Genomic DNA, 24625 nt, shown 5'->3' with positions numbered 1-24625 from the left:
GTTGCAAGTATCCTGTACCTCACCCAAAGAACAGTGCCTGCTCCCAGATTGTGGGCTGCATCTCCAAAACGCTCCCCGGCGACCTTGCGCCAGTCACTGCCTTGCAGCCTAACCTACCTCACAGGGCTGCTGTGGCAATGAAATGAGGAGGCGAAGCACCATGTACACCTCCGTGAGCTCATTGGAGGAAAAGGAGGGATATATAAATGCAATAAATAAGGATAAAGTGGTTGTGTTTAGCCAGATCGTGCCCTCTGTGTTCACTAACTTCTCGCCTCCACTCCAGGACATTTCCAAGTACAGTGGTACCTCGGGTTAAGAACTTAATTCGTTCTGGAGGTCCATTCTTAACATGAAACTGTTCTTAACCTGAAGCACCACTTTAGCTAATGGGGCCTCCTGCTGCCGCCGCTCCGCCGGAGCACGATTTCTCTTCTCATCCTGAAGCATATGTAACCCGAGGTACCACTGTAAATCTTTTAGACCTGTTCAACTGACAAAACTGCAAGATGAAATGCTCTGAGTTAAGAATGCACTTTTTAGATAATATATTTATTAAATGTGGTGGAGATACTATAGTGATAAACAAACATCTGCAGCAGTTACAGGAACAGGGATTTCAACTTTTAAAATTACATTTGGGATTCCTGATCTGAGAACATATACCTTGGTTTTATGCTATCTCCCTGTGGAAGAATTAGCCACTATGAGCAAGCCACAATGGACCTTCTGGGTTCCAAAAGCAATCAACAAAGATTATTTCAGAAACTTTGCAAAAGGAACAAGGTTGAAATGGGCAGCAAAATAAAACTATGTGGACCCTCAGAAGGCAGCAGAAAGGGGACAGATGACAGAAGGGATCCTTTTTACTCAAACCACAACACACACGTGAGTAAATCACACTTGTTTCCAGGAACAGCTAAAAACCTCAAAGCTCAGTTGGGAATTTCTGCTTCTTCATGCAGACATTCAAGCCCTATAGAAAATAGTGGGTTGAGATTCATCCTAGCCTGCTGGGTCCTGCCCAACATTCACACACTGGACTCCCATGTTTGCAAAGACACCCACATGTGTAAATACCAATGTGATATAGGTGTCACACATGCCATGTCTGTAGACCCACATGAACACACGAAGTCCGTGTCTGATTCTGATAACTTGATGCTGCTGAAACACCAATGGGCAACAGCTCCAGTCGCTCCTACAAACTCTACCCAGTCCAAGCTAACTTTGAAAGAATGGCTTCCATGGAGGTCGTTAACGAGAAGACAAATCCAAATATAAAACAGGGGAAATGCTGGGACTTGAACCAATATTACATACAACAGAGCTGAAAAACAAAGCCCATCTCTTCACCTAGGCACAGAACAGCCCACCCGGTTTCTCGTGTGAAGGGAAGCTTTTGCCACCAACTGAAATGTTGCTACGTTATTAATCTGTAGGCTCTTCCAACACTACAAGGCGGGTGTCATGGGTACAGTCGTCCAGCCGTATATGGCTGCTCTCCGCCACCCACTCAGGTACACAGGTCATAGCTAAGACTTGCTGGAGTGGCCTGGCTCTTTTGTGGTGTCCGCTTTGGGAGCCTTCAGCACACTCAGTTTCTTGGGTAGTTTAGCGCTGGCCTTCATCACCACTTCGTGCTCAATCTTCTTACGGATGCCCACCTCCAGGTTCTGCAGAGAAAGAAGTTTATATGACAACTAAGCAGCTATGCACCTGAAATGTCCCAATGTTATGGTGTGCCATTGAAGTTTGCTTATGGGGTGGTGGGTATAAGGTATTTCTGGTTTTTTAGCGGGTGGCGCTGTGGTCTAAACCACTGAGCCTCTCGGGCTTGCTGATTGGAAGGTCAGCAGTTCGATTCCCCGTGTCGGGGTGAGGTCCCGTTGCTCGGTCCCAGCTCCTGCCAACCTAGCAGTTCGAAAGCACGTCAAAGTGCAAGTAGATAAATAGGTACCACTCCGGAGGGAAGGTAAACAGCATTTCCGTGCACTGTTCTGGCTTCGCTTAGTCATGCTGGCCACATGACCCAGAAAAACTGTCTGCGGACAAACATTGGCTCCCTCGGCCAGTAAAGCGAGATGAGCGCCGCAACCCCAAAGTTGTTCGCGACTGGACTGGACGGTAACTGTCAGGGGTCCTTTACCTTTTTATACTACCCTTGATCAGATATGACCCCAGGCTGGTTTACAATAAAAGTAAACAATACAATCCACATGAAACAACGATCAAAAACATCCTAATGAAAAGAACAGTAAGGTGAGTTCGAACATACGTAGAAGGCCTAGGAGAATAAAAAAATGTTTTTGGCTGGAGTCTAAAACATAAAGCTCTCCCCACGGTCACCACCAACCTCACTCATGACAGAAAGTATTGGTAGATGCGGGTCAGTGTGGGAATGGGCATTCCTTTAGATACCCATGAGAGCCAAGGGCCTTAAAAGTCAGTGCTTGTGCCTTCACTTAGGCTCAGAAACAAATAATAATAATAATAATAATAATAATAATAATAATAACAATAATAGTAATACTAATTTACTATTTATACCCCGCCCATCTGGCTGAGTTTCCCCAACCACTCTGGGCGGCTCCCAATCAAGTATTAAAAACAATACAGCATTTAATATTAAAAACTTCCCTAAACAGGGCTGCCTTCAGATGTCTTTTAAAAATAGGATAGTTGCTTATTTCCTTTACATGTGATGGGAGGGCATTCCACAGGGCAGGTGCCACTACCAAGAAGGCCCTCTGTCTGAGAACCAGACAGAGAACCAGAGAAGTTTTTAAAATTCAGATGAGCCATCTCAGCTAAAAGCACAGCAGCTGAATCTGTACTACAGTGGTGCCTTGCAAGACAAAATTAATCCGTTCCGCGAGTCTCTTCGTCTTGCGTTTTTTTCGTCTTGCGAAGCACGGCTATTAGCGGCTTAGCGGCTATTAACGGCTTAGCGGCTTTAAGAAAAAGGAAACAAACTCGCAAGAACTCGCAAGACGTTTTGTCTTGCGAAGCAAGCCCATAGGGAAATTCGTCTTGCGGAACGACTCAAAAAACACAAAACCCTTTCGTCTAGCGAGTTTTTCGTCTTGCGAGGCATTCGTCTTGCGGGGCACCACTGTAGTTATAAACTGTCTCCAGGGGCAACACCAAATGCAATGCATTGCAGGAGTCTAACCGAGAAGCTACTTGAGCATAGAGCATGGTGGCCAGGCTACCCCTGTCCAGAAGCAGCTACACATGTCTTAGGCTAAGCCAGTGGAAAAGTGCTCCGTGCCACTGAAGACAATTGATGATTGGTCCGTGGGTTGAAAACATGCGCCCACATAGCACAAGCCTCAGAAGGTGGTCTCTGCCGTTGCTGCTTCCAGAGTGTCAGTTTGGCACGGAGGAGCGTGGGAGCATCTCACCTTTTTCAGTTTCTGCTGCTGGATGACCCGAGCCTTCTTGGGAGCAATTATGCGGCCTAGGAGAGGAAACCAACACAAAGGAAATAAATTATCTTTCACTTCCACGCTGCTACATCTCCTAGGCAGAAGCTGTGCAGGATATACAGATATGCAGAAAAGAATTTGCCTACCAAATATCATTGTTTCTTACTAGATGGGCAACCTTCTCTTGGGCTAGATTTGTATGTAACCCACTGTCACTGCTCAAAATATTTAAAGTACATAATTTGTAAAATAATAATAATAATAATAATAATAATAATAATAATGCAAAAGCTGTTTCAGGAGAGTTACAAAGATCATGTACAGCTGCACTGGACAGTGTGTTTTTTGCTCTTCTCTGGAGACTCGCCTGGAAATTGCCACAGGCGCAGAATGCTGCAGCCAGAGTGCTGTATGGAGAGTCTGGCCATCCACACATTACAGTACACCTATATTGAGAGAACTGCACTGACCACCAAGTAGCCACTGAGTTGAGCTCAAGGTTTTATTATTAACATATAGAGCCCTGAACATTTGGGACCAAGGTGCCTAAACGATTCCTTTTCCCTGCATCAGTCTTGGTTTAAATATTCAGCGGAGGCCTTGTCAACAGAGCCATGGCATGCCAGTGTCACCTGATGGCAGGGTCTTCTCAGTGGTGGAGAATAATCTCCTCGCTGTCATTTGTAGGGTGCTTCCAACATTTGTTAAAAACAACACCTCTTTATTGAGGCTTTCCCTGACTGTCAACTGTATTTCTTACATCTGCAGAAGTTGCTTTTTTAAATAATATGATTTTAATGTATCTTGCTATGTTGCAAACTGTGTTGGAATTTTTTAAAAAATAGCAAGGAGTTTAGAAATGTATTGAAATAAATACAGTGGTACCTCGGGTTAAGTACTTAATTCGTTCTGGAGGTCCGGTCTTAACCTGAAACTGTTCTTAACCTGAAACACCACTTTAGCTAATGAGGCCTCCTGCTGCTGCCACACAGCTGGAGCATGATTTCTGTTCTCATCCTGAAGCAAAGTTCTTAACCCGAGGTAATATTTCTGGGTTAGCGGAGTCTGTAACCTGAAGCGTATGTAACCTGAAGCGTATGTAACCCGAGGTACCACTGTAAATCCCCACTCAGCCTTATTTGCCCATCCAATTTATTTCATTTACACCCCACCTTTCCTCCGGAGAGCTCCAGGCGCTCTACACGATCCCCTCTTTCTTTGCACACATCCTTTTACCATCACAACCTGTGCCGTGGAGAGGCAGCCCAAGGTCAGCGGCTGAGTTCTTATGGCTGTGAGAATTCGAACCTGGGTCCCCTCAAAGTCCAGCGCCCTTAACCGCTATGACTGCGAACCCACCATCCGGTCAAGTCAATATGGCTCCCCCCCCATCGCAAAGAATCAAGGGAACTGTAGTTCGCTAAAGTTTCTTTCCATTGTAGCCCTGAGAGGCAAACCACGGTACTCAGGATTCTTTGCGGGAAGCGACCTGCTTTTTACGCATGCCGCGCGCGTAAAATGGGAACATGGAGGGCACTCTGGCACCGGCTTCGTGGATCACGAATAAAGAAATTAAGGGGAGGAAAAGAAACCTCCTAATTTGGTTTTAAGTCGCTTGGATTGCCTTGGGCAAGAGAAAGCGACTAAATTTTTAAAATAACTAATAATAATTATTCCTCATCGCGCGCTTGGAGAGGAGGGGTTCTTTTTTCGCGCACCCGGAATGCTTCCGAGCGCGCACAAAAGTCTCCGGAACCGGAGGCAAAGTTGCGAGCTAAGCCGGCGCCCGGGCAGCCTCTGTGTCCGTCCCTCGGCCCTACCTCCTTTGCGAGGCCCCCGGGCCGCTGCTGCCGCCGCCGCCGCCTTCGCTTTCTTCCCCGCGGAGGCCGCCTTGCGCGCCTGGAACTTGCGCTTCCCCTGAGCCATCGCTCTCGGCCGCCTTGCCTTGGCTGCCCGACTCACTTCCGCGCGCCCTGGTGGACGGAGGGAGGGAGGACTCGAACCCGGAACTGCAGGCGCAGCTGCCGAGATGCGAAAGGGCACGAGCGGCGCGCGACCCGGAAAAGGCCGGCAGGGCGCGCGCCTCCTCGTGCGCAGGCAGCGAGGGGAAGGCAGCTACGCAGGCTGCTCTTTTCATGAAACTAGGCCAGCTTTTTGGCAGGATCCTGGCTCAAGCCACAAACGATATTATTATTATTATTTCATAAAGTGAAACTCCGGATCTTTTTTTCTTTTTGTCACAAGCCTGGCAAATCTTGAGCTGATCTGATCACATTGATAGTCTTTTCTTGGACTTTGTTTTAAACCCATGGGCAGCTGCACTCATTCTATGTGCCTATTTCATAGTTTCGTTGTTATAATTCTGTTTTATATACATTATAAAATGGAATAACAAAATTCGTTACCAAAAAACCACGCACGAGTTACTTTAACAACTTTAAAGAGATTGGAACTAGAGGTTGGGGGAGGTTCTAATGTTGTTTTTATAGGTTTGATTCAATTTGGATGAATGCTATGCTTAATAAATTAATTTGGTCTTTTCTTCTGTTGTGCTGTACCCCAAAGTTGAGGATAGGGTAGGGGGGGAAAAAATCCACTTGATTCCATCCTGTAACTATTTACTATTTTTAATAAATACCTTTAATGTGGTTTTTGACTCAGCCTCAAATAGCAGTCACTTTGTATTAATGGTTGATTTTGTGGCACAGCCAGCCACTCCCACAGCTAAGGCCTAGGATGCCCCCCCCCAGCTTGTCTATGTGGATCTTGTATCCATGCATATCAAAAACACGTTAAGAGACACAGCAAGCTATGGGTTTGGAATCTGTAGGACTGTTGGCTCATTTTGCACCATGAAGTTTGGCTTGTTACATGGCTCTTCAATTTTTAACAAAGCAAAAGGTACATGTTTCTGACCTCCCAATCAGCTGCGTAGCGTGGGTTGTCAGCACCCGGGGCAAGGCAAGTAATTTGCGCCCCCTAACCCGGGGCAAGGCAAGTAATTTGCGCCCCCTAACCCGGGGCAAGGCAAGTAATTTGCGCCCCCTAACCCCTAATCTGCCGCCGCTGCCAGCTTCTTCTTGCTGCTGCCTGGGCTGGTCTGGTGTGGTTCTCTCCCGCGCTCAGCGCTGCGCTGGGTGGCCGCTGCACTGTCCCTCCCCCAGATAGTCCCTCGCGCTCTCTCCGCACCGCACGCCTGGCACCCACCCCCTCCACAGTGGGCGGCAACCCAGCGGCTCGGATCGGATTCGCACAGCCAGCACTGCAGTGAGAGAGAGTGAGTGAGCCAGGTAGGGGCAGAGAGCTGCGAGTGCGAGCGCGCCCCCCCCAGATGTTGCGCCCGGTGCGGCCGGCCCCCCTGCACCCCCCACGCTACGCCACTGCCTTCAATATTAGGAATTTAAATCAGAAGCATTTTGTGCTGACATCAGGCCATGCCTCTGCTCACATTCCTATGTGTGGAAGCACATACAGTGGACACTCGGGTTGCGAACGTGATCCATGCGGGATGCACGTTCACAACCTGCAGCGTTCACAACCTGCGTCTGCACACGCGGGGGTTGCGATTTGGCGTTTCTGCGCATGCGCGATTTAGCGCTTCTGCGCATGCACGACCGCCGAAACCCGGAAGTAACCTGTTCCAGTACTTCCAGGTTTTGGCAGTCCATAACCCGAAAAAACGCAACCTGAAGCAGCTGTAACCCGAGGTATGACTGTATTTTGACTTCGGGTATATTCACATTGCTACTTCCTCCTTTATGTATGGAACAACAGCCACCCTACTAACCCAGATATGGAAATAAGACAAGAGAGGAATAGCAAACCAAGCTGATGGACTATGCTGAAATGACAAAACTGACTGGAAAACTCAAAAAGCAAGAGGACAAAAGCTTCATAAAAGAATGGGGGAGGATTATAAGTTATTTAGGAGACCACTGTAAGCAGATGGAAACATTGGCAGGAGTTGGAAGAATATGCAGTTTTAAATGTTTAATATGTGACCCCATTGCGGGGGGGAGTTGTGAGATTTGGAGGAATCTCCGTATATGGATTTATGTTTGGATTTTTATAACTTTGTATGCTGGTGGCGCTGTGGGACAGAGCCTAGGGCTTACCGATCAGAAGGCCGGAGGTTCAAATCCCCACGACGGGGTGAGCTCCCATTGCTCAGTCCCTGCTCCTGCCAACCTAGCAGTTCGAAAGCACGTCAAAGTGCAAGTAGATAAATAGGTACCGCTCCAGTGGGAAGGTAAATGGCGGTTCCGTGTGCTGCTCTGGTTCGCCAGAAGCGGCTTAGTCATGCTGGCCACGCCGGCTCCCTCGGCCAATAAAGCGAGATGAGCACTGCAACCCCAGAGTCAGCCACGACTGGACCTAATGGTTTCGCATTGCTACTTCCTCCGCATCCAGTGCACTCTCACTACTTATTTTTGAAGCCGCATTCACACAGTGCTAGTAGCCACAATCCATATTGATTAGATTTCTTAACAAATACAATTGTTTGATGTGTTTTTCTCTCAAACCAGCTTCAATTAGAAAGTTGGGTTGTGGAGTTAAACACGCAAGTGCAGATGACAGCATAACGAACAGGAGTTCCAGGAAGGATGCAAGGATGGGGAAACAGAAAAGGCGATGGTGCATGTTGCAAAGACATTCCCACCCCTCTCTGATGTGAATAACTCCACACAATTGTGGCTTGAAATGAAGCAAGGGGAAATCGCCTTGCTGCATTTCAAGCCACTAATGTGAACATTAAAGAACATTTTAATGAGGGTGAAAGAGGAGAGCGCAAAATATGGTTTGAAGCTCAACATAAAAAAAACAAAGATCGTGACCACTGGTCCCATCACCTCCTGGCAAATAGAAGGGGAAGAAATGGAGGCAGTGAAAGATTTTACTTTATTGGGCTCCATGATCACTGCAGATGGTGACAGCAGCCGTGAAATTAAAAGATGCCTGCTTCTTGGGAGAAAAGCAATGACAAACCTAGACAACATCTTAAAAAGCAGAGACATCACCTTGCCAACAATGGTCCGTATAGTTAATGCTATGGTTTTCCCAGTAGTGATGTACGGAAGTGAGAGCTGGACCATAAAGAAGGCTGATCGCCGAAGAATTGATGCTTTTGAATTATGGTGCTGGAGGAGACTCTTGAGAGTCCCATGGACTGCAAGAAGATCAAACCTCTCCATTCTTAAGGAAATCAGCCCCGAGTGCTCACTGGAAGGACAGATCCTGAAGCTGAGACTCCAATATTTTGGCCACCTCATGAGAAGAGAAGACTCCCTGGAAAAGACCCTGATGTTGGGAAAGATGGAGGGCACAAGAGGGGGACGACAGAGAACAAGATGGTTGGATAGTGTTCTCGAAGCTACCAGCATGAGTTTGACTAAACTGCGGGAGGCAGTGGAAGACAGAAGTGCCTGGCATGCTCTGGTCCATGGGGTCACGAAGAGTTGTACACGACTAAATGACTAAACAACAACAACGTGAACATAACCTTTGTGGGCAGATTGGGGTTCATACAAGTGTGGACAAGGGGTTTGGATTTTGAGCCATTTCACCAGGTGCCCATTTCTGGCACAGCTATGGGAGCCCATGCTCTTCCCAACAGCAAATATCTATCCCGGTTTCAAAATACGGGTCTAATGGAGGAGTCCCCGATCTTTTTGGGCCTGGGGCATATTTGGAAAATCAGGCACCCCAAAATACCCATTTGACAGAAAAGCTGACAATGTTCAACCCCCCCCCCCCAATAGCAGAAAGGCAACCCCTCTGAAGAGCAAAAGAAAAGAAACCCATCATTCAAACAAAAATGGGCGGTGTCTGGGAGTGCCGCAAAGCCTACAGGTGCCACGTGTGGAATCGCAGTTTTAGAAATAGATGATTTCAAAAGGCTTTAATGCTTTATGTGTATACATACAAAGATGCCTGCTTTCAGCTTCTTTCCTTTTCACCGCAAACCCAGGTTGGTGGGTTCAGCTATGGATAGCTGAGTCAGTAGAGCACGAGATTCTTAATCTCAGGGTCATGCGTTCAAACCCCAAGTTGGGCAAAAGATTCCTGCACTGCAGGGGGGTTGGACTAGATGACCCTCGCGGTCCCTTCCAATTCTATGACTCTATGTGTGCAGCTGTCAAGACTTTGGTCAGGACAAAAGAGGCAGGGCTATAGGGAGAGCTGTGTTTATTTTGTGGTATGTGGGACAAAACAAGGAAGGGGTCATGCTTAAATAACCAGGGGTACAGGTGCAAATAGCTCAAGGAAAGGCAACAAAATGGAACTCCCATGGGCGGGCGGGCGGGCGGACACACACACACACACACACACACACACACACACACCCCTATTCAGACATTCAACTGATAGGCATAACAACTGCACAGTCTTTTGTTGGTTTGGGAGGGGGGTGACAATTTGTACATCAGATCCAGTCATGTTCTATCCAGAGCCACAAAACTCTGTTCACAGTTCAGCTTCAGGATCAGATGCAGAGTCAGAATAATCTGCAACAAGAGAGGTAGCAAAATGGGATAGGGGGCTTCCTTCAGCCTTTTGGGAGCCCACTTCAGGCCCCGTGAGAGAGTCAAGGGACACTTTCTTCACTGCACTGTCCTGGTCCTGCGTGTTAACGCATGATGTGGGATCTGAAGCCTCACTCTCCTCTTCGGCTGAAGCTCGTTCCCTATCCCTGGATTTCCGACGCACAACACCCAGGTCGTTCATCGCTACGGGTGGCTTTCCAGCTGGGGATTTTCCTGAGAGTGCCAGCTTTTTCAGGGTGTCATTGGCTTTGGGGCTTGAGACCTGGGCAGATGAGAACCATGGGCGGTCAACGATCTCACTGCGTTTTTGCTTCTGTTTGTCTTCATAAGCTGGATGGAGAGAGAACAGGTTATCATTACCATTTTTGTTTTTATTTCAAATTATATTTTATTAATTTATTAATATTAATAATAATATAATATATTAATATTATTAAAATTTACAGAAGAACATGTTAAAAATGGGTGTGGAATTAGTACAAAGTAAGGCACCTCATTGCAAAAAAGCAAGCAAAAAACAAGATACATATAACCAACTGAATTGCATGCTGCATAATAACGATGTCATGGATGCTTTAGCTGAGATTCCTGCATTTCAGGGGGTTGGACTAGATGACCCTTGGTGTTCCTTCCAACTCTACAATTCTATGATTTTATGAATAATTTGCCCTCTGAGTAAGCCAGCCTCTCCTTTGAGAAACCTGTTGACTGGGGAAAGAACAAACTGGCAAAGTCCCATTTATGTACAATAGAAAAGGGAACCAGCAGTCAAAATTGTCTCTCTGGGACAATTTGCATCAACCTCTCAGATAAAGCCACATTGCACACTGTCAAACCAACATTTCAACATCAAATCACCTGCCGTTTTCCACTGAAAAGCAATTTCCATGCAAGCTGCCGCCAACAGGAATATTATAAGGGGACTATTACATAACTGGAAATGGTACTGTGTGCACTGCAACAGGAATATCGGAAGCTCTGTTACACCAAATCAGATTACTGGTCCATCTAGCTGACGACAAGTCTTTCCCACCAACTGCAACTTGATCCTGTTTTTTAACTAAGAGATGCTGGGGGTGGGGAAACGAACCTTGGACCTCTTGCACATTGAGCATGTGCTCTACCACTGAGCTATGGATAGCTGGCACCTCAGCATCCTCTCCAATGCTACAGGGGATTTTGAAGCATAAAATAATCTGGTGCAGCTATAATGTCTTGAGACCGGTCTGTCTGACAGCCCAGTGCCTGCACCGTTATGAGTATCTTTGTATTGTGGCCCAAGTTCAGCGGTTCTCCAACCAGGATCTAGGAGTCACCGGAAAGCAGGGAAGGGTGAGTTTCTGACAACTACAGCCGTTGTGGGGCGATGGCAGGTGAGACAAAGTCTGCACCTGTGAAAAACGTAAATTATACAATGCACATGACATCACTGTCTCTTGTTTTAGTGCATAACGAATACTGTAGCCTAGCAACCTAGCTTGATTGTGAGGGTTTGCCAGTTGTTTCTTTTGAAACCTTAGTGAATGAATCCATCAGGAAAGGAGTCAGATGCTTTGTGCGGCAAGACCTGGCGCTCTAAGGGCTTTGTGGGGGAAGGGGTGTGCAAGGATATGAGTGGGGCAGCAATGTGAGCCTTCTCCTTGAATCCCGATTTCAACAGAAGGTCATCTGTTTTGTGCTGCCAACAATGGTGTTGGGCCTTTGCACAGCACACTTCAGGCTGCAGAAGCCCTATCCTTCCTCCTTGTATCTTCCAGCCCTCCAAAAAAACCCAGCAGCTAAGGCTTCACGTACAGCCAAGGCTCTGGTACTTGAGCAGCGCCGCCAGATGGCGGTCTTCGTCAGACTCTCTCACAAGCGGGATGCTCAGGCTTGCTTTTGACTGCAGGGCGAGATCTTTCTTCTCTTCCTCTTGCAGGACTTTCTTTTCTTCCTATGCGTAGGAAAGGGAGAAACAGAGACAAAAAAAAGAGAAATCCACATCAGAAAGGAGGTTGGGGAGGGGAAAAACTAAAACACAGGCCAAGGACTAGCAAGACAGGAATAAACATTTTTAAATCCACTGCATCCAGTTGTCTTGGAGGAGCTTAGTTAATAAATAAAATAAAAATAGGGATACAAACTTTAATCCAGCCGTATAAATATCCTCCTGCCTGGTTAATTAATAAAAAAATAACTCCAGGATACCAGACAGGGAAGCTTTATGGAAGTTCATTCTACAATACAAATTGCATTTCTCCATTGAATAATTCTTGTTCTGCCTATGCTTATTGGATTTGGTATTGCTCATATTAAAAAATAATTAAAAAAAGAAACCCAAATATCCATAAAGATAGCACACTAAAATGCAAATGACTAAGATAAGAATGCAAGTAGGCAAGCTATTAAATTTTTTTACAGATCAATTCTATACATGTCTACTCAGAAGTAAGTCCCACCCAGTTCAATGGAGCTTACTCCTGAGTAAGTGGGTGTTGCATCACAGGTTGAATCCATTCATTTCTCGTGGGACTTTTTATTATGAAACAATATGCACTTTTATTTAAATTAAATCAATTGATTAGTTGAAAGGCACGTGGTTAAACCTCTAAGAGTTATTATGTGGCTGACAGTCTTAAGTAAATATATTACTAGGAACACAGTTGAAATCTCACCCTGCCTTCATTTCTTCTAGGGCCACAAAGCCGAACCCTCCCACCTCAACATCTGCTTACCCTGAATTTCCGGCGAAGGCGGCTGTTGAGTGCAAAGTCATCTTTCCAGGCGCTCTGAGCCTCTTGGATGTTCTGCAGGGTGGGGAGGGCTCGCTGTAGCTTGCTCTGATCCTTTGAGCCATGCTCCAACCGATACATGGCATCTGTCTCCAGCTTCTGCTTCTCCTCGTGGGCTGAGAGGCAGATACAAACATTAGGTCTGGCCAGGCCAGCTGAATCTTTAAACACCCCAACAGCAGGATGGGCATAGCTCCCTATGCTCACCTGTGGCCACTATCTGCTCATTCGCTTCCACATCCCAGCGCTCTTCCTTGCGCCGGGCACCACTGACGATGACATAATCACAGTTGGCTGGGTCCGTCTGCATCTCAATGTGGTTGGGGCAAAGGTGACATTTCATACGGAACCTACAAGGCAAGTTCAGCAAGATGGGATGGTAAGGGGGATACCAGATGTTGTGGCCATGAATGGAAGACGTTCAGAAAAAAAGGCCTCTTATTGTCACACAGAACCCTGTACTGACCTTCCACCTTTTCCCCTACAATCTTTGTGTCCCTGTAGGGGGACATGTTCTGTATGGTGGTTGGTCCCTGCAACACATGAGGCAACTCTGCTTTCTGGTTCTGAAGGTTTTAGAGGATGAAAAGCATGCCTCTTTCCAAATCCCAATGGCTGCTGAGCAGAGCTAAGCTGCTGATTCTATTGTGTCTGATTATGATTATTAAATTTATTTTTATTGTTTGTGGGTTTTTGGGAAGCCACGGTACAGTTAAGGAAGTCTCTTGCTGTGGTTGTGTTTATTTTTTTCATGGCTACAGGCAGGAAGCAGAAGACGACTGAGCAGGGCACCCAGCTAAACGGATCGTGCCACAGAGCTTCTGGTCTCGCCCCATGGCTAGCAGACTTGGACCAATCAGAATGGGTGCAGAGGAGGGGAACAAGGACGAACAGCATTATGGGAAAGAAGTCCACATGAAGAAAGGTTGATGCAGCTAATTACACAGTGGTAGTGGACTCTGCCTCACTTGGATGTTTTCTAACAAGACAACCACTCTAGATTTCCTCCACCAACAGGGGGTTGGACCTACAGGAAAGGCCCCTCCACTCTACGATTTACAAGCAAGCATGTGGACTTACACAAATCAGACAGTTCGCACAGCCTGCTGTTTTTCTTGATCTTCCACTGGAAGTGGAGGTGGGAAACGTGGGTACAGATTAGCTAAACACCAGCCAGTTGCCTCTTCCCTTTGCCAGACCTGAACTTGCACTTGATGCGCACACTGCCCAACTCATCCTGGCCAAGAGCACAAGTAAAGACAACAAGAGCCCTCGCAGCACCCACCTGTAGATGGGGGTTGTGTAGTAGTTGCCAACCTTCTTCTTCTCAGCATTGTAGCGAACACCTGCAGTCAGCAGAGGGAAGAGTAGAATTTGTACATTCCTGCCTCCGATTTCCTGATCACTCAACCCCACCCTGGAATCTTATCATTACCAACAATGACTGATTTATTCATTTTAAACATTTATGCCACACCCTTTGAAAAACCTTTAACTTAATTACCAAAATGGCAGGACAATGAAAGTGTCCCAGATGTTTTGACTTCCAGAATCCCTAACCCCCGTTCTATTTACTAGACTAGGAGCTGAGAGCTTGTGGCACTCCAAATGTCCAACTCTCATCATAATTGACCATCGGCCATGCTGGCTGAGGCTGATGGCAGTCTAGTCATAGTCTAACGACACATAGGTCACAGGTTCTCCATCCCTGATCTATGTGTAAGCTGTAGAGGCATATAATCAGAATGCAGCTTCTGTTCCAGCTTCCAGGACTTTTAACTCCTTCTTTTATCTATTAGACGCATCACTCCCATCTTCTCAGTGGTGAGAACAGACCTCAAGAGATATAAAATCCCATTCTAACTAGCAACAGTTGGCCTCCTGGCCTCCTGGTGTACAACCCTTCCTTCTCAGGTTTCTTCCTGACCTACCCTGAAGCACTAGTCCCCAAGAGGTGAGAAGTACTCAGTCACACCTAGCAGCAAAAAAGCAAGACAAAACAGGAGGCTTTCAGAAATACCAAATGGAGATCCAACAAACAAGGTTCCTCTTTGCTGTACATAGCTCCTGCCGCAAAATTCCACTACCTTCAAACAAGCCCCTCTCACCACATTTAAGCTCCTATTAGCTGTCTATGTATATAAGGGATGGCCTCAACACCAGCCGCCTTCCACACTTACCCATGCCAATGTGATTCTGGCAGCCGTCACACCAGATATTATAAGGCATCTCAAACCTAGGAAAGAACAGCCAAGGGACATTCACTATAGGCAGCAGAGGCATCCGACTGCTTCAGCTAGAAGGAAAGCAAGCCCTGTTTGATGTCCACATGCAACTTGGCTAGCATAGAGCTGGTCCTCCCCTAATGTGCAGGCCCCAGACAATTTCCTATGCCCCCCTACAAAGAGCACCACGTAATAAGGACTCAACTCCAAGGTGCCCTGGCATGCTAAGGATTGCATCTAAGTGTCCTTACCTGATGATGAGGATACCCTGGGAGAGTTTACGAGCTCTTTCCCGTAGCGGATGGCTGTTGCGGTATTTATTAAGGGAGCCATGCTGCAAAAAATGAGAAGAGAAGATGCTCAACTTGTTATATACAAAGTCCAGTGTCAGTCATGACTCTACAGCCTTCGTCCGATGACAATTTATGTACCCCTATGACACTGTCCATTCTAGGAAAAACCAGGATTTTTTAGACTGACCTGCACTTAGGCAGGAATAACCAGATGCACAAATATAAGATTTGAAAAGGATATAGGGTCTTAGCAGACCACAAGCTTAACATGAGTCAACAGTGTGATGCAGCAGCAAAATAAAAAATGGGCCTGTTCTAGGATTAATTATCACTTTCGTATGGTCTTTTATCACATTTTATTTTTATCCTTTGTTCTTATTCAAGTTTTCCATTTGTCAACAGAAAAATAATTCTGCAGAAATCTAAGTGCTTTTTTAGAAATACATTCTTCATTTTACACTGAACGTATTACTACCATCTCAATGCTTATTTATGAAGCAGGCAAGAGCAGTAAATTACATTGGGTTGTATCATACCTAGAGTAGACCTGGTGTGGGGAACAGGATCGCCAGTGAGGCCAGATCTCCCGAACATGTGAGATCCTTAACCACTCTCACATGCGGACAAGACCACTCAATGGAGGCAGGTCCACTCAGTGAAGACAGCACCCAGAAAATCTGGCTTGCAGACTTGTGCCTGTTTCAGCTCAGTAAAACCCTTCCAGGCAATTCAAAAACTGATTCCTTGCTATAACTACTAGGTACACACACCCTCACCATGGAACTTATCTTGCAATACAGAAAACAAAAATGCACACAGACAGCACACAACTTGAAACCCTGAATTTCCCTTGGAACCCTCAATTGCTCTCTTACCTTGGCTGGATCAAAATCGGGTGGGTAATACTTATTGACTCCTTTTCTTTCCCCCTGTAAATAACCAATGACAGCATTAGAATCCCGTTGCTCAATAACACCTCAAGCAACTAAATGTGTATGAAAACTCTGCAAATACAAGCAGTTTTTTTGGGCGGTGGTAAGAGGTGTTTTGCAGGAGTTTGGAAGTGGACCCTGTATACTAGTTTTGCCTGCTTGCTTCCTCCTAGCCCAGAGCACAGGTCCCCTTCTGCTCAGCTCAAGGGGTCACATATGGGAAGGTGGCCATCAGGTGAGAGTCACAGCATGGTGACTCCAATAAGCAAAGCAGTTGGCTCATTTCTTCCCCAGATTGCAGAAGAACACAAAGAGAACCCTCTCCTTTGTGAGATTCAAAGTCTCTTTGGACCAGCACCCTGCTGACCAACCAGATGCCTATGGGGATGCATGGGGTTCCAAAAGTCATGCATGAAGGTTAACAGATTTACCACATTGTCTCCCTGCCCCCCGGCAACTGGTATACAGAGTTGTCCCATCTACTAACATGGAGGTTCCATTTAGCTATCATAATAGCTAAGCCAAGCTTTCAGCAAACCCCCACCGCCACCGCCCCATTTCAGTGGCCTTATCCAAGCAGTCACGTTGTTCAAGCAACAGCTGTTGGTTCAGGCCAGTTGTCACTTGATGACAGTCCACACGTAGGCACCTTGGGAATGTCAGGAGCCATCTAAGCCAGGCCAACACCAACTGTTCCATCAGCATGCCTGCAGGAGGTGTGTGTGTGTAGGAATACACAGGGATGCCATTGTGTCCAAATACTCAAACTAACAGCAGCTCCATAGAAACACAGCCTTATGCATTCCCAAGGTGCTAGAAGGAAAGTTGCAGCCAGATGTGAACCAGCCCCCATTGGTAATTATTGCATTTAAACTTCTGTTTTGTTGACCAAAAGACCAGTGTATGGAGAGCAACCACAGGACATAAGCTTCAAGTTACCCTTGCAGGTTAAGGACCAGTTCACATTTAACAGCAGCACCTGTGGGGTCGGGGAGAAGCAAGCAAGTCAACAGCATCATGTCAGAATGGGACGGCGGCAAGAAGAAAGGAACCCTTGAAACAGCCCAAGAAGCAAGTAAAGGAAATGGATGAGGGAGACAAAGCGTTCAAGCAAAAACAAAAGTAGGAGCAAAAGAAAGTCGTTGAGTTGAAGGCAAAAGCAGCTGGCAAGGGACCACTTACTGGAAGTGGGATTAAAAAATCTGGTAAGAAGTAGCAGATTGATGAGACTACAGAGCAAGAAAAGCATTCACTCTCATTGGATGCTTGGCAGGAGGATGGATTTCCACGCTGATGTTGTGGGAAACATTAATTTGAGCACCTATGTACATTTTGTTCAAACAAAATAATTGGCCTATTTTTTGGTTAAAAACAAACTAAACAACCAAACACAGCAGCACCCATCCCAGGAGCACACATGGCCATAAATAAGTGTGTAGTCAGGTCAGCCTCCTACAAAAGCGTGTATGTGAGCTGGTGTCTCTATGGGAGGCTAGATACATGCTGCTGAAAAACACACAACTGCAGCATCTCATGAAAGTGTAGTGCTTACCCTGTTGAAGTTCAAGCACTGTGTTTGTGGGGAAACAATCTTGTGGGTGTGCTACAAAACACCCCATGTACTCACCATGATGAAAGAAGTCTAGCTGAACAGCTGGAATGGCCTAAGAGAAGAGCAGGAGAAAGTTATTCCTAGGATATTCCCAGAGAGGAGAAGCACAAGCAGCATCACTCTTTGGAGTGCCCAAAGCAGCAGCTACCTACTCTCAAGCTCCAGAACCTGCTTTTGATGCTAAAACTTCTGCCATATAATGTGCAGAAACAACAGAAAGTCACAGCCTCTGAAAGCATGGATAGAGAAACCTGGCTTCTGTCAAAGGGCACATTTCTCCTGGGTACTATCGGGGGCACATGCCAGAGTGAGGGGGCAGATCCCAAAGTGGGCAGGGTACCCTCTTTGTTCTCTCTAACACCCCATTTCCTCCATGCCCAGTAGTAACAGTGTGCCTCTGAGTGTGTGCAAAGTGCCTTTCTCTGTTAAGCACTTCTAGGCCACATTCGTCTTGCCAAGGCTGATTGCTTTTTCAGAAATAAACCACTGGCTATAAAGTAGACTATATGTGGGCACACACCATCAAAGAGTCCTGCCATGGTATTACAAAACGCCTCTCTCTCTTTTTCTTAAGAAAGTGCTTATAAATATTTCTTAACCACGGACTGTTGCCGCCTGGGCCTGGCAAAGCGCTGAAACACTGAAATACATCTTGAGCGGGCATATTATGCTGCTTCGAGGGTGGCCGGGATTCCTCTTTCTAAACCATCAACGTTAGGAAATAAACCCACGCAGAGACATGCACAGAGATACAGGTCTTGAGGCGACCACAAAAGGGTGCCCCCTTCCCTGCCAGGGAAGAAGGGGCAAGGGAAGATCTCTATGGGGAAAACAACGGGGAATAAAGATCTCCATCGGAGATCTGCTGCCTTTGGGGATCCTGCCGCCTGGTCGCCTCACCTTGCCTCAGGGGTGGGCCGGCTCTGTCAGGACCTCGCTCAAAGGGCCTGCCAACTGGTGAGGGGGGGTCCCCCACTTTCACCCACACGCCCGTTTCTGTGCCAGGTATGCTTTTAATCTGGTCTTATCTGCAAGCCGCCTCGAGTCCCAGTCAGAAAAAAGGCGGGGTATTATTCGGGTATAAATAACCGAATAATAATAATAATAATAATAATAATAATAATAATGGTATCTGCCGCCCCGTGCCCGGCCCTTCTCCGGCGCTCCCTGAGGCTCTAGGGCGCCGGGGGCAGCGGGCGGCCGAACCCCCCACCGACCTCGCCGCCGCTCCGGCTTCCTTCTCCCGCCGCCTGCTCCGCCTCCTCCGGGCTGCCTCATCAGCGCGCGCCCGGCGCCGGATCCTGCCCTCTTTCCCGGGGAGGAGCCTGTCTGCCTGGCCGGCTGCCTTTCCCCTCCCCAAGTACCGGAGGCTGAGGGCGAGAGGCCGGCCTGGGGACGAAAGGGGGCTCTCCTTCCGAACGGGCCGTCGCCCGCTCCCCTGCGCTAGCGGAGCTTCCTGAGCCGGGCCTCCGCCGCCGAAGCCCCCCGGCAAGCCGCCCGCCTTGGAACTGTCCGCGTTGGGAAATGCAAAATCCGTTTCCCCTCCAGTTCTTACTTGCGAATGGAGGCCAGGAAGCTCTTCCCTCTCAGGCCGCCGGGAGAGATTTGAGGCGAGCCGAGTGGCTTGTTCGAGGTGCTGCCAGCTTCTCCGGCTGCCAGCACTGAGACAAAAGACACTCCTCTTCGTGCTGCAGATTTCTCTGCAAATGCACCTTTTCTTCTGCCTTTTCCTGGGTGTTTTTTTTTGGGGGGGGGGGGTTATTGCTTGCTACACTTCTCTGCAAAACAGACATTCTGCAAATGCAGACCACTAGGTTTCATAGGTAGTGCTCACAAACAGCATTTTGTGCTTATAGTATCTGAAGGAGTGCAGAAGCCAAGAAACGTTCTCGTGGGATTATCTGTGTTTCTATAGACCAGCCTGGAAACTAGTGCCTCTGCTTTAATCCAAGGATATTGGTTCTCTCGTCTCCAAAATAAAAATGATGCTGTTTTTATATCAGAGTTCCTCAAGTGCCAGAATTGGTCTTCCTGACTCCAGCTTCTGGCTTAGCTCCAGACATGCTCAGAATTATCAGAGTGGCTTGGCAGCCAATCCTTCTTCCCAGGGAATTCCGGAAATTGTAGCTCTAGGTTTCCTAACAACTCTCAGCACTTTGGACAAACTACAGTTCACAGGTTGCTTTGGGAGAAACCATGCCTGTTCAAAGTGGTGTGTGTTACTGCTTTACATATTTTGGGCAGGAGGGACCTCACTTTAATTTGTACTATTAATTCCAAAACATTTTTATCCCAAATGTCCCTCTGCAGCAAAAAAAAGTTGGAGTGACTTTTGAATAAAATTTGATCTTTCAAGGCTATCTCCTTGTATGGCTTGCACTTTGCCCTATACTGTTTGGCTCTAGGAAACACAAAATGAGGATATTAGGTCATGGCCTTCTCTAGGGGATGTGTTGTAAGAGTACATCAAACCAGTCTGATGGCTCCAGTGACAATTTTGTGCAAGACTGCTGATGGCAGTGGTGTGTGAACACGTTATGAGAAACTTGACAGGAGAGATTAGCAGTACTGGGAAAGCCTTCTGCATTGTTAGAGGATCCTGAGTTGCTCAACTCTCTTCTCTCAGGTAGGAACAATCTGCTTTCGTAACTCGAGACGCAACAGGTCTTGAGTTGCAGCTCAGCAGATTTAAGTCACAAATGTAGGCGTGAGCTAACCGAGGGAGCTTGTTTGAATCAGTTGAATCTGCATTCCAAGTAGAACTGTAGATGTGGCATTGGAACAAATGGGGTGTCCCCTTCCCAAATGCAAAGTACAAGTACAGGGCTCCCAGTTCAGTTTGGAACTGCAGCTGGGGAAGAGAAATAAAGGGATTAAATCTCCCATAACCTCCATATTAGGGTCCTCATCTGGATTGGGTCCTCCCACCCACTGCTGCAACTGCAGTTTCCCTGCTAGCTTTGGTCTGTGGAGAACAAGAAGTGCCTTCCTGCACAGTCCACGTGGGAACTAAGGAACAAGGTGGAGCCAAGGAGAATAGATCCTGCAGTCCAGATGGGAATCCTCTGAGGACTGCACCCAGCCTACGGATTGCTATTCCGTCTTCCCCACTCTATACACACACACCATAGATCAGGCTTCCTCAACCTTGGCCCTCCAGATGTTTTTGGCCTACAACTCCCATGATCCTTAGCTAGCAGGATCAGTGGTCAGGGATGATGGGAATTGTAGTCTCAAAACATCTGGAGGGCTGAAGTTGAAGAAGCCTGCCATAGATAATGTGAGGACCATCTTCTCTCACGTGTTCCTGTCCATGCAACACAAATCTACATCCAAGGTCCCACTCTGGGTGGCTGTAGGAACGGCATTTTCCTTCTGTTACGGTCTGCCCTCTACAGGGGAGCCCCCACCAGGCCCATCATTGTGCGTATTCTAACACCGCAGCTTCTCAGGCCGTTGAGGATGGGTAGTATTTTTTTTACTGTGATGCCGGGCAGGTCCCTTTTATATTGTGTAAATTCCTGTTGCATTATTGCTGTAGGATGCAAGCAAAAGCAGAACTTCATATCATCCCAAAGGCTTGTGGTCCTAAAGCATATAAGGCTTTAAAGGCCAAAACTACCACCTTAACTTGTGCCTGGGAACAGCTACCTTTGTTCAACAAAGTACCATAGATACAAACACATCCTCAGCTACCCACTGCAAGACACAAGCAAAGGTTTTAAAAAATAAAATAAATACATCCTTTCTTCTCCTCGTTGAATTGTGGTAAGATTTCAGGGACCAAGGCAGAGGCAAATGTGAACTGTGGTGTATAAGAGGCTGACTCTATTTAAGGTGCTGTGACACAGGTGGTGCTGTGGTCTAAACCACAGAGCCTAGGGCTTGCAGATCAGAAGGTTGGCGGTTTGAATCCCCGCGACAGGGTGAGCTCCTGTTGCTTGGTCTCTGTTCCTGCCAACCTAGCAGTTCGAAAGCACGCCCCAAAAAGTGCAAGTAGATAAATAGGTACTGCTCTGGTGGGAAGGTAAATGGAGTTTCCGTGTGCTGCTCTGGTTCGCCAGAAGCGGCTTAGTCATGCTGGCCACATGACCCGGAAGCTGTACTCCGGCTCCCTCGGCCAGTAAAGTGAGATGAGCATCCCTTTACCTTTTTACTGTTCACCTTGGAGAGGAGTTGGTTAAGGGATCCTTTGCCTGAGCCTCTTGGTACACACAGGGGTGAGCCAGTGGCTGGAGGCAACATTACTGGCGCTTCAACCCCAACTTAGTTCAAACTACGACTCCTATTTAAGAAACTGCTGAATGGGGTCATATAGTAAAATCAAACAAATTGCTGTGACTTCTTAAGAGACTAACTGGTTTATTACGGCACAAGCTGTCATGTGGGCAGTGCATGAAGTGGACAAGTCAGAGGTGGTAGTTAGGGAGAGGGAGGCAAGTTAATAAAAGTCCAGGTTACATCCGTTTCAGCCGTCCCCAACCTGCTAACAACTTGATGGGTGCTGCTGTCCTTTATTGTAGCAGCAGTAACTGAAGATCAGTAGTAGCTGCCTATTTAAACCTTTGCCCCTGAAGAGCATGATTTGCGTTGGCAGATCTTCAGGGCTGGTTTCAGATTTTGCAAGCAGCAAAGAGTATGTGGGAAAGCTTGTGTCATAAGTCCAAGAAAAGAAAACTGTTGGCGCTGGGAGCAGGCCAGCCCACTCAAGAGGAACGAGAGGAAAGGCTGAAGATCCAAGCATGTTGGGTCTGAAGGTGGTGGTACAGGAAGAGTCAGGCATCCAAAGGGGTGTTCAGTGTTGACTGAGAGGGAAGTTCAAGTGACAGCCCACCAGGCTTCCTTGCATCTCAATAAATGCTCTCTCCAGTGCTTTCTGGTTGAACTTAGTACCTCAGTCTCTCAGCAAACACTCCCATCATGCAGGAATTGCTGCCTATTCCACTGAGACAAAAAATATAAAGAGTTCATCTGAGGTACTGTAATTACCGTACTTCAGAGGAAGTTGCCAGAGCAGCTACTTTTACAGCAGTCCAAAGGAAATAAAGAGGAAATGCCCTTCAAAGCCAATGCAAAGTCCCACAGCTCTCTAATTAAGGAAATGATCGGACTGCAGAGGCAGGAGCAGACAAAAAGGTAAGACTGGGATCTTCTAGTAGATCTCAAGGTGGTTTGCAGTAGACCAGCAGTATTATTGTTTAACAAGTTAACAATAAAATGATTTTATCTGAGGCAGTTAACATAGTCAGCTTTCCTCAAGGCTTATTGGTGTTTTTTGATTATTTATGTGTATGATTTATATACCGGACATTAAAAAACTAAGTTTATAATGTGTTTTTCTTTATGTCACTGGGTAAAGAACTATGCATATTGATGGTGCTACTGCGTATGACAACAATTAGGAGAAAATATAAATCCTGTCAATGGTTAGCAGGGAACACCTACTGCAGAATATGAACAAAATTTTGAAAGGAGACTTGACTATCAGTTTATTTCAATATTAAAATACACCAAAAGATACTGAGTGCAATAGCTCCTTCTTCCACAAGCAGATCTGCTGCAGGAAGTAAGAAAAACTTCAGTCACATGAAGATCGAACACTTATAATACAAAGGCTTTTGCATTTTCCTCCCTCTTCAAAGCAGAGGAAAATGCATTAGCAAAGCTCCAACTTCTTTTCTTGCAATTATGTGTCTATGCATTTTGCATTTGAGGCTGAATAGCTGTAAGGCAGCTTTTCATTCAGTCTGTACTGACGGTTGCATTCTTCTGCTGTGATTATCAAGTTCTTTTTGCCTTTCACACTTGCAGGACCTTTTTTAAAATACATACTTTGTCCCCAAAAAAATCTAGGAAATGGGAAGTGAACCTTGAGTGGAGTTACTGAGACTTAAATACATGTCTCTTTTCTCATGAGAAATAACTTTTATTGAGTGTGTATAGTTCTGGACTTGTGCACTACCAGAATGCAGCCCTTGAGGGGTTTTGACTGGGTTAATGCCTCAGCCCCAAACAGGTTCCTCACCTTGGTTTAAATCCATTGCTTCTCCTATTCCTTCCTTAAGTTGGACACTTGGTCTTGAAGAACATCCTGAAAGGCACTCATGGTCCTCAGAGAAGGTGTAGGGAACCTATGGCCCTTCCGACGCTGCTGAACTATACCTCCCAGCAGCCTCAGCTAACATGACAAGTAGCTATGGATACTGGGAGGTGTAGTTCAGCAACGTGGGGAGGGGCCAAATGTTCCCCACACCTACCTTAGAGCAGTCTTTGCCTTCCAGATTCTTCCAACATTCAGGCTCATGTCTAGGTGTTGGGAAGTTCTGCCACTGTGTTACTTCCAGGGCAATTCAGGCTTCCTCTGTTCCAGTAAGTCCCAGCTCTAAGGGAAGAATGCTTGGTAGAGAGAGGCAAAAACTGCACCATGTGTACACCCTGAGTCCTACTAAAAGGTGTCCGGGCCAGGGTGTGTGTGAAGAAGTTAGAGGAGAAAAGAGGCGGAAATACTTTATAATCACAAACACTTGTGGACCTTAGAAACCCAGCATAGGCTTTGATTTTTAGACATTAGGCAGAGTGAATTTGGCGATGGGACTACCTCATTAGCACAGCACAGCAGCGAAAATACAAGCTGGCCCTGCCTCCTCCTGAGGGAATGGGCAATGCCAAAGGATCTAGAATGCCCCTGCATACTCTACCAGAAAACCACTTTTTAATCCTGGCCTCTCACAAGGCAATACGTCACAATGCCCCAGAAAACCACGGGGTCTCAAAGGATAAGTATAAAAGTTCAGTAAATCAATATACATACATACA

At 46.7% G+C, this 24625-nt stretch overlaps 2 protein-coding genes across 7 annotated transcripts; both read right to left on the bottom strand.

The window, feature by feature from the left end:
* Positions 1-533: 533 nt before the first annotated feature.
* On the bottom strand, positions 534-5467 carry LOC308466996 (leydig cell tumor 10 kDa protein homolog). Its single transcript, XM_080988407.1, has 3 exons — positions 5252-5467; positions 3408-3463; positions 534-1676 (listed from the first exon to the last, which is right to left on the bottom strand). Exons 1-3 carry the CDS (start codon positions 5355-5357, stop codon positions 1536-1538), a joined length of 303 nt encoding a protein of 100 aa, XP_080844533.1. The 5' UTR covers positions 5358-5467; the 3' UTR covers positions 534-1535.
* A 4133-nt stretch (positions 5468-9600) lies between these two features.
* YJU2B (YJU2 splicing factor homolog B) lies at positions 9601-19509 on the bottom strand. Of its 6 annotated transcripts, none has more exons than XM_080988264.1 (10): positions 19365-19509; positions 17825-17861; positions 16141-16194; positions 15224-15306; positions 14928-14983; positions 14033-14093; positions 12955-13097; positions 12691-12863; positions 11771-11909; positions 9601-10306 (listed from the first exon to the last, which is right to left on the bottom strand). In XM_080988264.1, exons 2-10 carry the CDS (start codon positions 17825-17827, stop codon positions 9897-9899), a joined length of 1122 nt encoding a protein of 373 aa, XP_080844390.1. In that variant the 5' UTR covers positions 17828-17861; positions 19365-19509; the 3' UTR covers positions 9601-9896. The 6 variants fall into 6 exon arrangements, with proteins under 6 accessions (XP_080844390.1, XP_080844392.1, XP_080844388.1 ...); XM_080988266.1 differs by lacking the exon at positions 19365-19509 and adding an exon at positions 19174-19192; XM_080988262.1 differs by lacking the exon at positions 19365-19509 and adding an exon at positions 19027-19141.
* Between the last annotated feature and the right edge of the window lie 5116 nt (positions 19510-24625).

The sequence above is a fragment of the Podarcis pityusensis genome (assembly GCF_964106645.2).
Source record: "Podarcis pityusensis genome assembly, chromosome: 17".
Classification (NCBI taxonomy): Eukaryota; Metazoa; Chordata; class Lepidosauria; order Squamata; family Lacertidae; genus Podarcis; species Podarcis pityusensis.
This window is presented reverse-complemented; position numbering and strand designations above follow the sequence as displayed.

Coding starts and splice junctions, on each gene's coding strand:
- YJU2B (XM_080988264.1), bottom strand. Junction 15,307..16,140: donor CCGATTTTGATCCAGCCAAG/GTAAGAGAGCAA, acceptor CATTTTTTGCAG/CATGGCTCCCTTAATAAATA. Junction 13,098..14,032: donor TACACAACCCCCATCTACAG/GTGGGTGCTGCG, acceptor CTTGCCTTGTAG/GTTCCGTATGAAATGTCACC.
- LOC308466996 (XM_080988407.1), bottom strand. CDS start 5,357: ATGGCTCAGGGGAAGCGCAAGTTCCAGGCGCGCAAGGCGGCCTCCGCG. Junction 3,464..5,251: donor CCGGGGGCCTCGCAAAGGAG/GTAGGGCCGAGG, acceptor TTCCTCTCCTAG/GCCGCATAATTGCTCCCAAG. Junction 1,677..3,407: donor AGCAGCAGAAACTGAAAAAG/GTGAGATGCTCC, acceptor CTTTCTCTGCAG/AACCTGGAGGTGGGCATCCG.